Below are 12327 nucleotides of genomic sequence, written 5' to 3'. Positions count from 1 at the left end.
GCTCCTTCTCCACCACCTTTCCCTTCTTCCCTCTTCCTCCTTCTCCACAGCTTCATCCCCTCCTTCTTCACTAGTTGCTCCCCCTCCGTCCACCGACCTTTCTTTATTTCCCCGCTTTTTCCCCTTGTTCCCCTTCTCCACCAGCTTCTCCCTTCCTCATTTCTCCACCACTCCCTTCTCCCGCTTCCTCCTTCCCACCGAGCTTGGCTCCCCTCCTTCTTCTCCACACTTTCCCTTCTCCCCTTCCTCCTCCTTCATCTTCTCCCCCTGGCCTGCCGTTGCCCGACCAGCTTCTCCCTTGCTCGCCCCTTCCGTCATTCTCACCGAGTGTCTCCCCTCCTCGGCTTCGTCGCACCAGCTTCTCGCCCGTCCGGTCCTTCTGCCGGGGCCACCTTCTCGGACCTTGCGTCCGCCTTCCTCATTCTCACGCAGCTTCTCCGGCCGCTCCTCGCTTCGTCGCACCAGCCTTCGTCTCCTGCTCCGTTCGTCCACCAGCGCTCGACCGGATGATTCAGCAGGCAGGGTGAGAGTGGTATGGGTACGAGTTGCAGGCATATGAGGTGAGATTAGCAAATGTACAACTATTACAAGATGAGAGTGGTAGAGAAGAGTGGATCAGATGGCTGAAGTACATATGTTTAATAATTCCTTTATTACCAATGAAAAATGGAAAGTACTTTCGTAGAATATTGCAGTTACAGTGTCCTGAGGTTGGTCAATGTTCTAGGCCAGGTGATGCAAATGAATTTCTCTAACTGACTTATGTTCAATTGAATTACCATCTCATGCTATTAACCTTGCAATGTTTGCATGCATAATACCAGGAGTAAATAATCCGAAATTTTTGGAATATTTACTCGTGATAATACAGTTAATACTCATACTATGTTCGCTTACTAGTTTTTCAGCACGATAAGTTATATCATTGGAGGGGCTTCATACAGTTTACAGGACATCGAGAATGGAATACTAAGAGCAAATAGAAAAGGAGTTGGTAAGCTCGCATTTACATGACACTGTCTTCTATTATAGTTAATCAGTTTTTCGAGGTAATTTATTGGGTACAATATTAAATTGACTATAAATTTGTACAATCAGAAGTATGTATTAGCAGAAAATATGTAATATTATTTCACGGTTATGTTTACTTTGAAAATCGTGATGATCTGTGCTGTGCATGTTTCAAATTATATTTAACCATACAATTTTTTTTATTCTAGGCCAATTGTTCCGTCCATTTGGCAAGTCTGATCCTCGTCTAAAAGTGGCATTGCAATCACCTGAACCACTTATACACTTTGCACTAGTCTGTGGTGCAAAAAGCTGTCCACCAATCAAGACCTATTCTGCGAAGGTATGACATGATTGCTGTGTCACTCGTGACAGACTCTATTTAAAATCTGTATTTCTTGAGCTCCTTGTATAGTCCGACTTCTGAAACAATCAATAATAAAACCCTTCTTGGCAAAAATACTCCCAAGCAAACCAAAACTAGCGAAGACACGAGAATTTGCTTAAACCTGTATCGCATGTGAGCTACTTTTCATCAACTGTTCCTGTGCAGAACATAAATGAGGAGCTACAGATCTCTGCCAAATCATTCCTGGAGTCTGATGATGGCTGCACCCTGGATGTCTCTGGCCACGAGTTGGCGCTGTCCCAGATATTCAAGTGGTACCGGGAAGACTTCGGAAGTACGAATGAAGAGGTGAGTAGAATATGTCTTGGAATGTGCCACAATGCACATTTGTAGAATATTTTGATAACTTCTGTCAGGCTCGACTGCAACTGTATGGTACACTTGTTGTAACCACATATATATGCATCTTAGTGTCATGGTGGTTGTGTTGTGTCGTTGTGTCATTAGTGTCATGGTGGTTGTGTCATGGTGGTTGTGTCGTGTCGTTGTGTCATTAGTGTCATGGTGGTTGTGTCTCATCACATGTTGCCTACATCACATATTGCCTACATCACGTGTTGCCTACGTCACATGTTGCCTACATCACATTTTTCCTACATCACATGCTGCCTATGCTACCTGCTATATACGTGACGTGTTGCCTTTATCACATATTGTTTACGTCACCTGTTCCCTATGTCATATGTTGTCTACATCACATTTTGCCTACATCCTGTGTTGCCTACATCACATGTCACGTTGCACGCAGGCAGTGGATTACAACGGCATCGCTGAGAGCGAGGAGTTTGCGTCGTACGTGAATCTGACGCGTGAGCTTCAGCGCGTCGATGTCTCGTCGCTCAGCCGCGAGGAGAAGCTTGCCTTCTTCATCAACGTCTACAACGCGTTAGTCATCCACGCCAACATCACCGTCGGGCCGCCGCATAACCTGTGGCAGAGATACAGGGTGAGAGTGGCAGGGGTGCAGGGTGAGAGTGGCTGGGGTGCAGGGTGAGAGTGGCTGGGGTACAGGGTGAGAGTGGCTGGGGTGCAGGGTGAGAGTGGCTGGGGTCGACACAAGCCACCATGACCACTAATGACACAACGACACGCACACAAACCACCATGACACTAATGCACACAACGACACGACACAACCACCACGACACTAATGACACAACGACACGACACAAGTAACCATGACACTAATGACACAACGACACAACACAACCACCATGACACTTAATGACACAAACGACACGACACAGACCACCACGCACACACAGTAACCAAGACACTAATGACACAGACGAACACGACACAAGTAACCAAGACCACTAATGACACAACGACACGACACAAGTAACCATGACACAATGACACAACGCACACAAAACAACAACCACCATGACACTAATGACACAAACGACACGACACAACCACCCATGACACTAATGACATCAACGATCACGACACAACCACCATGGAACACAAGTAACCAAGACACTAATGACACAACGACACGACACAAGTAACCAAGACACTAATGACACAACGACACGACACAACCACCATGACACTAATGACACAACGACACGGACACAACACCACCATTGACACTTAATGACACAACGACACGACACAACCAACCTGACACCTAATGATCACAACGACAACGGACACAACCACCACAACACAAGTACACCAAGACATAATGACACTAACGACCACAAACAACCACCATGACACTAATGCACACAACGACATCGAGCACAAACCACCAATGACACTAATGACCACAACGACACGACAACGAACCACCATGACACTAATGCACACAACGACACGACACAAACCACCATGACAACTATGACACAAACGACACGAGCACAACACCACGACACTAATGACACGAACGACAGCGACACCAACCACCATGACACTAATGACACAAACGACACGACACAACCACCACGACACAAATGACACAACGACACGACACAAAACCCACCATGACACTAATGACACAACGACACGGACACAACCACCATGACACTAATGACACAACGACACGACACAACCAGCCACGACACAAATGACCACAACGCACACGACACAACCACCATGACACTAAAATGACACAACGACACGACACAAGTAACCAGAGACACTGAATGACACCAACACACGACACAACCACCATGACACTAATACACAACGACACGACACAACCACCATGACACTAAATGACACAAATCGACACGACACAACCACCATGACACTAATGACACAACGACACGACACAAGTAACCAAGACACTAATGACACAACGACACGACACAACCACCATGACACTAAATGACAGCAACGACACGACACAACCACCATGACACTAATGACACAACGACACGACACAAGTAACCAAGACACTAATGACACAACGACACGACACAAGTAACCAAGACACTAATGACACACGCACACGACACAGTAACCAAGGACACTAATGACACAACGACACGACACAACCACCACGACACAAGTAACCAAGACACTAATGACACAACGACACGACACAACCACCACGACACAAGTAACCAAGACACTATGACACAAACCACCATGACACTAACGACACAACGACACAACACAACCACCAGGGGACACTAATGACACAACGACACGCACACAACCACCACGCAACACAAGTAACCCAAGACACTAATGACACAACGACACGACACAACCACCATGACACTAATGACACAACGACACGACACAATAACCATGACACTAATGACACAACGACACGACACAACCACCATGACACTAATGACACCAACGCACACGACACAACCACCATGACACTAATGACACAACGACACAACGGACACGACACAACCCACCATGACACTAATGACACAACGACCACGACACAACCACCATGACACTAATGTTCACAACGACACGACACAACGCACCACGAACTAATGACACAACGACACGACACAACCCACCCACAACAACAAGTAACCAAGACACTAATTGGACACGAACGACACGACGACAAGTAACCAAGACACTAATGACACAACGACACGACACAACCACCATGACACTAATGACACAACGACACGACACAACCACCATGACACTAATTCAACAACGACACGACACAACCAAACGACAACAAATGTGACACAACGACACGACACAACCACCATGACACTAATGGACACAACGCACAGACAACAAACCACCATGGACACTAATGACACAACGACACCGACACAAACCAGCCACGACACTAATGACACAACGACACGACACAAACCACCATGACGACTAATGACACAACGCACACGACAACAAACCACCATGACACTTAATGACACAACGACACGACACAAACCACCATCGACACAAATGACCAACGACACGGACACAAACCACCATGACACTAATGAACAACGGACACGACAACAACAACCATGCACATCTAATGACACACACGACAGCGACACAACCACCCTGACACTAATGACACAAGCGACACGCACACCAACCCACCACGACACTAATGACACAACGACACGACACAAAGTAACCAAGACACTATGACACACTTGACACGACACAACCACCACTGACACTAATGACACAACGACACGACACAACCACCACGACCACTAATGACATCAACGCACGACACAACCCACCACGACACTAATGACACAACGACACGACACAACACCAGCACAACTAATGGACACAACGACACGCACCAACCACCACGACACAAATGAACAACGACACGACACAACACCATTGACACTAATTGACACAACGGACACGACACAACCACCATGACACTAACGACACAACGACACGACACAACCACCATGACACTAATGACACAACGACACGACACAACCACCACGACACAAGTAACCAAGACACTAATGACACAACGACACGACACAAACCACCACTGGACACTAATTGACACAACGACACGACACAATAACCATGACACTAATGCACACAACGACACGACACAAACCACCATGACACTAAGTGACACAACGGAACACGACACAACCACCACGACACTAATGACACAACGACACGACACAACCACCATGACACTAATGACACAACGACACGACACAACCACCACGACACTAATGACACAACGACACGACACAATAACCAAGACACTAATGACCCACAACGACACGACACAACCACCACGACACTAATCACAACGACACGACACAACCACCACGACACTAATGACACAACGACACGAACACAACCACCATGACCACTAATGACACAACGAACACGGACACAACCACCACGACACAAATGACACAACGACACGACACAACCACCATGACACTAATGACACAACGACACGACACAACCACCATGACACTAATGACACAACGACACGACACAACCACCATGACCACTAAGACCCAACGACACGACACAATACCATGACACTAATGACCCACACGACACGACACAACCACCATGACACTAATGACACAACGACACGACACAACCACCACGACACTAATGACACAACGACACGACACAAGTAACCAAGACACTAATGACACAACGACACGACACAAAAACCACCATGACACTAATGACACAACGACACTGACACAAACCACCATGACACTAAATGACACACGACACGACACAACCACCACGACACTAATGACACAATGACACGACACAACCACCACGACACTAATGACACAACGACACAACGACAACCAACCACGACACAAAATGCACGCAACGACACGACACAACCACCATGACACTAAATGCGACCACAACGACACGACACAACCACCATGACACTTAATGACACAACGACCACAGACACAACCACCACGACACCAAATGGACCACAACGACACGGACACAACCACCATGACACTAAATGACACAACGGACACGACACAACCAACCACGACACTAATGACACAACGACACGACACAACCACCATGACACTAATGACACAACGACACAACGACACGACACAACCACCATGACACTAATGACACAACGACACGACACAACCACCACGCAACACAACCACCATGACACTAATGACACAACGACACGACACAACCACCACGACACAAGTAACCAAGACACTAATGACACAACGACACGACACAACCACCATGACACTAATGACACAACGACACGACACAACCACCATGACACTAATGACCCACAACGACACGACACAACACCATGACACTAATGACACAAACGGACACGACACAACCCCACACCACAACTGGACACAACGACACGACACAACCACCATGGACACTAATGGACACACCACCACGACACTTAATGACACAACCCCATGACACTAATGACACAACGACACGACACAACCCACCACGACACTAATGATCACAACGATCACGACACAACCACCATGACACTAATGACACAACGACACCGACACAACCACCATGACACTAATGACACAACGAACACGCACACAACCACCATGCACACTAATGACACAACGACACGACACAACACCATGACACTAATGACCACAACGACACGACACAACCACCACGACACTTAATGACACAACGGACACGACACAACACCATGACACTAATGACACAACGAGACACGACACAACCACCGATGGAACCACTAAATGACACACAACGACACGACACAACCACCACGACACAAAGGACACAACGACCACGACCACAAACCACCACGACACTAATGAACACACGACACGAAACACAGTTAACCATGAACTAATGACACAAACGACCACGACACAACCACCATGACACTAATTGACACAACGCACACACACAACCACACGACGACTAATGACACAACGACACAACACAACCACCATGACCACTAATGACACAAGACACGACACAACCACCATGAACACTAATGACACAAACGCACACGACACAAGCCACCACGACACAAGTAACAAAGACACTAAATGACACAAGCGACACGACACAACCACCATTGACACTAATGACACAACGACACGACACAACCACATGACACGAATGACACAACGACATCGACACAACCACCACGACACCTAATGACACAACGACACGACACAACCACCACGACACTAATGTCACAACAACACAACACTATGGGGCGCCAAGTGTCGCATGACTGATTTCGCTAACGAATCACAGTCTACAAATGATTCGTTACCGAACAATCAAGCTCTAACAATAAGTAATTTCCGTTACGGAAATCAACTACTGCCGAGTCATTTCGTTACGAACATCAGTACGCGCGTCATTTCGTTTTACGATAATATGCTTACACTGGGGCGCATCGCCGGCGCGCAAATGTCGCATGACTTGATTTCGTTACAGAATCATGATTTCGTAACGCAAATCAAGGTCTTACAAAGTGATTTCGTTACGCAAATCTACTACTGAGAGTTGATGCCTTGTGACGAAATCAGCGCCGGCGCGCCAAGTGTTAGCGATGACTTATTTCGTTACGAAATCAGCTGATACTCGCCGAGTGATTTCGTAACGAAATCAATCATGCCTACACTTGGCGCCGCCGCGCGCCGCAAATGTCGCCATTACTGATTTCGTTACGGAAATCAGCTACTGCCAATCGAATGATTTCGTTACGAAAATCTTGCGATTTCGCCCTTACAAATCATGCCTACACTTGGGTGTGGCGTGCCGGCGCCAAGTGTCGCGCATGACCTGATTTCGTACAAAATCAATCTACAAAAGTGATTTCGTTACGAAATCAAGTCTACAAATAATTTCGTTACGAAATCAACTACTGCGAGGACATTTCTGTTACGAATATCAGCTACTGCCAATCAATGATTTCGGTTACGTAAATCATGCGATTTCGCTTACGAAACTCATGGCTACACTTGTGCGTGTGGGGCCGCCAAGTGTCGCATGACTGATCTTCGTTACGAAATCAAGTCTACAAAGGTGCATTGCGTTACGAAATCAAGGTCTACAAAGTAATTTCGTTACGAAATCAACTAACTTGCCGAGTGATTCGGTAACGAAATCAGCTACTGCAATCGAATTATTTCGGTTTACGAAAATCAATGACTACACTTTGCGCAGTTGGCCTGCCAAGTGTCGCCATGACTGAATTTCGTTACGAATCAAGTCTACAAAAGCTGTGATTTGCGTTACGAAATCAAGGTCTACAAGTAATTTCGTACGAAATCACACTACTCGCGAGTGATTTCATTACGAAATCAGCTACTCAACTCGAATTGATTCGTTACCAAATTCATGCGCCTACACTTGGCTGCTGTGGGGCGCCAAGTGCTCGCATGATTTTCGCTAACGCAATTCGCCCACCCTTCTCCCTTCATCCCTCCTCCTCCTTCTCCACCAAGCTTCTCCCTCCTCCTTTCTCCACCACCTATCTCCCTTCTCCCCTTCTCCTGACTCCACCAGCTTCTCCCCTCCTCCTTCTCCACCACCTTACTCCCTTCTCCCCTTTCTCCTTCTCTACCATGCTTCTCTCCCTCCTCCTTCTCCACCAGCTTCTCCCTTACTCCACTTCTTCATCTCCACCAGCTTCTCCTCCCCCTCCTCGTTCTCCACCAGCTTCTCCCTCCTCCTTCTCCACCAACCTTTTCCCTTCTCCCCTTCCTCCTTTTCTATCCACCAGCTTTCTCGCCCTCCTTCTTCCACTTAGCTTCTCCCCCGTCCTCCACCACCTTCTCCTCCTCCTTCTCCACCAGCTTCTCCCTCCTCTTCTCACCACCTCCTTCTCCCCTTCCTTCCTCCACCAGCTTCTCCCCTCCTTCTTCTCCACACTTTCTCCCTTTTCCCCTTCCTCCTCCTCATCTTCTCCCCTCTCCTTCTCCACAGCTTCTCCCTTCTCCCCTCCTTCATTCTCCACCAGCTTCTCCCCTCCTCCTTCTCCACAGCTTCTCCCCTCCTCCTTCTCCCACCGTCTCCCTTCTCCCCTTCCTCATTCTCCACCAGCTTCTCCCCCTCCTCCTTCTCACCAGCCCTTCTCTCCGTCCTCCTTCTTCACCACTCACCATTGATTCACACCTCTGCACATAAGATCGCTTGTGCGATTTTACAGCTGGAAGTTGACGTCACGAGCACGCGATTACAATCTGATTGCGTATATAACACAAACCACGTGACAAAATACTGCAATTATCTCCTGTACCGTGCCTGAATATAGAACAACCCCGTTCCGGTTTCCTACAATTCCGCATCCACACCCTGGACTGGTTACTCGCTCCCAACTTGATTACTCGATGGACTAACTAAAGCCATCGGTAACTTAAGTCGAGAAGTGCGGACCGCGCGTACCAGTCTAGGCCCACATCCATTGCACGCCACGCCCCCATGTATGCCATATTTTTTCATTTTCTAATCTTTATCCATCTTTAACTATTTTTCCCGCCAATATTACGCAATATAATAAATAATAATAACGCCATAATATTCACAGTGATTAATTTGTAGACTTGATTCGCTAACTGAATCAACAGTCATGCGACACTTTGCCGCCCACATGCCAAGTGTAGCATGATTATTCGCGAACGAAAAATTCAGTCGATGCAGTAGCTGATTCGTCACGAAATCAACTCTTCAGTAGTTGCATTCGTACCGCAAATTTACTTCTGTAGACTTGATTTTGTAACGGAAATCACTTGCATGACTTGATTTAGCTTACGAATCCAATGATTTTCATAACGAAATCAGTCATCGACCTTGGCCCCCACACGCCAGTTGTAGCATGATTCATAACGAAAATCGCATGATTTCGTACGAAAATCATTCGATATGCAGTAGCTGCATTTCGTAACGAAATCTAGTCATGCGGACATTTGCGCGTGCGGCCGCGCAAGGGCTAGCATGATTTCGTACGAAATGACTCGCAGCTAGCTGATTTCGTCCCGAAATGACTCGCAGTAGCTGACTTTCGTCACGAAATCAACTCTCAAGTAGTTGATTTTCCGCTAACGAAAATCACATTTGTAGACTTGATATTCGTGGGGGGGGGGGGAAAACATCAAGATGATTACTGCTAACGAAAATCAAGTCATGCCGACATTTGGCGCGCCGGCGCGCCCAATGTAGCATGATTTCGTAAACGAAATCGACCCGCCAGTAGCTAATTTCTAACAAAATGACTCGCAGGTAGTTGGATTTCGCTAAACGAATTACTTTGTAGACTGATTTCGTAACGAAATTACTTTGTATAGACTTGATTTCGTAACCGAGAATTATTTTGTAGACTGATTTCGTAACGGAAATCACTTTGTATAGACTTGATTTCGTACGAAATCAATTGATTGCGTAACGAAAATCAGTACATGACACTTGGCGCCCCATACAACACAACCACACGACACAAGAACCAAGACACTAATGACAGCAACGACACAAAACTACAACCTACCATGACACTAATGACACAACGACACGGACACAACACCACGGACACTAATGACACAACGACACGACACAACCACCATGACACTAATGAACACAACGGACACGACACAACCACCACGACACTAATGACACAACGGACACGACACCAACCACCATGACACATAATGACACAACGCGACACGACACAACCACCATGACATAATAACACAACGACACGACACGAACCACCACCGACACAAATGACACAACGACACGACACAACTACGCAGACACTCAATGACACAACGCACACGACGAAACAACCAACAAACTAATGACACAACGACACGACAGCAACCACCATGACACTAGTAATGACACAACGACACGACACCAAACACCATGACACTAATGACACAGACGACACGGAACTATCAACCACCATGGACCTAAATGACTACAACGACAATCGACACAGACCACCACGACACTGAAGTGAACACAACGACACGACAACAACCACCATGACACTAATGACACAACGACACGACGACAAACCCCATGACACTAATGACACAAAGACACGGACACTAAGAACCAGTGACACTAAGAACACAACGACACGCACACAACCACCATGCCGACACAATGATCACAACGAACACGACACAACCACCACGACACAAATGACACAACGACACAACACAACTACCATTGACACTAAATGACACAACGACACGACACAACCACCATGACAACTAATGACACAACGACACGACACACAACACCACGACACAAATGACACAACGACACGACACAACCACCATGACGCTAATGACACACGACACGAAGCACAACCACCACGACACTAATGACACACATGAACACGACACAACCACCATGACACTAATGACACAACGACACGACACAACCACCACGACACTAATGACACAACGACACGACACAACCACCATGACACTAATGACACAACGACACGACACAACCACCATTGACGACTAATGACACAACGACACGTACACAACCACCATGACAAACCACCATGACACTAATGACACAACGACACAACACAACCACCAATGACCCACTAAGATGCATATATATGTGGTTACAACAAGTTACCATACAGTTGCAGTTCGAGCCTGACAGAAAGTATCCAAAAATATTCTACAAATGCTGCATTGTGGCACATTCCAAGACATACATTCTACTCACCTCTTCATTCGGGACTTCCGAAGTCTTCCCGGTACCACTTGAATATCTGGGAACAGCGCCAACTCGTGCCTCAGAGAATCCAGGGTCAGCCATCATCAGACTCCAGAATGATTTGGCAGAGATCTGTTAGCTCCCATCATTATATGTTCGCACTAGGGAACAGTTGATGAAAAGTAGCTCACATGCGCATACAGTTTAAGCAAATTCTCGTGTCTTCGCGTAGTTCTTAT

The 12327-nt window shown here is 46.8% G+C and overlaps 1 protein-coding gene across 1 annotated transcript in view; it reads left to right on the top strand.

Annotated features, from left to right (window-relative positions):
- LOC106809184 overlaps positions 1–12327 on the top strand; it is a gene marked incomplete in the record, with an annotated part of 29508 nt that overhangs the window by 15696 nt on the left and 1485 nt on the right. The window contains 3 exon segments of the mRNA XM_014812176.1: positions 901–994; positions 1221–1354; positions 1565–1708. Of these exon segments, the coding sequence (XP_014667662.1) occupies positions 901–994; positions 1221–1354; positions 1565–1708 (372 nt within the window).

The sequence above is a fragment of the Priapulus caudatus genome, unplaced genomic scaffold (genome assembly GCF_000485595.1).
Source record: "Priapulus caudatus unplaced genomic scaffold, Priapulus_caudatus-5.0.1 Scaffold334, whole genome shotgun sequence".
NCBI classification, from domain to species: domain Eukaryota; kingdom Metazoa; phylum Priapulida; class Priapulimorpha; order Priapulimorphida; family Priapulidae; genus Priapulus; species Priapulus caudatus.
This window is presented reverse-complemented; position numbering and strand designations above follow the sequence as displayed.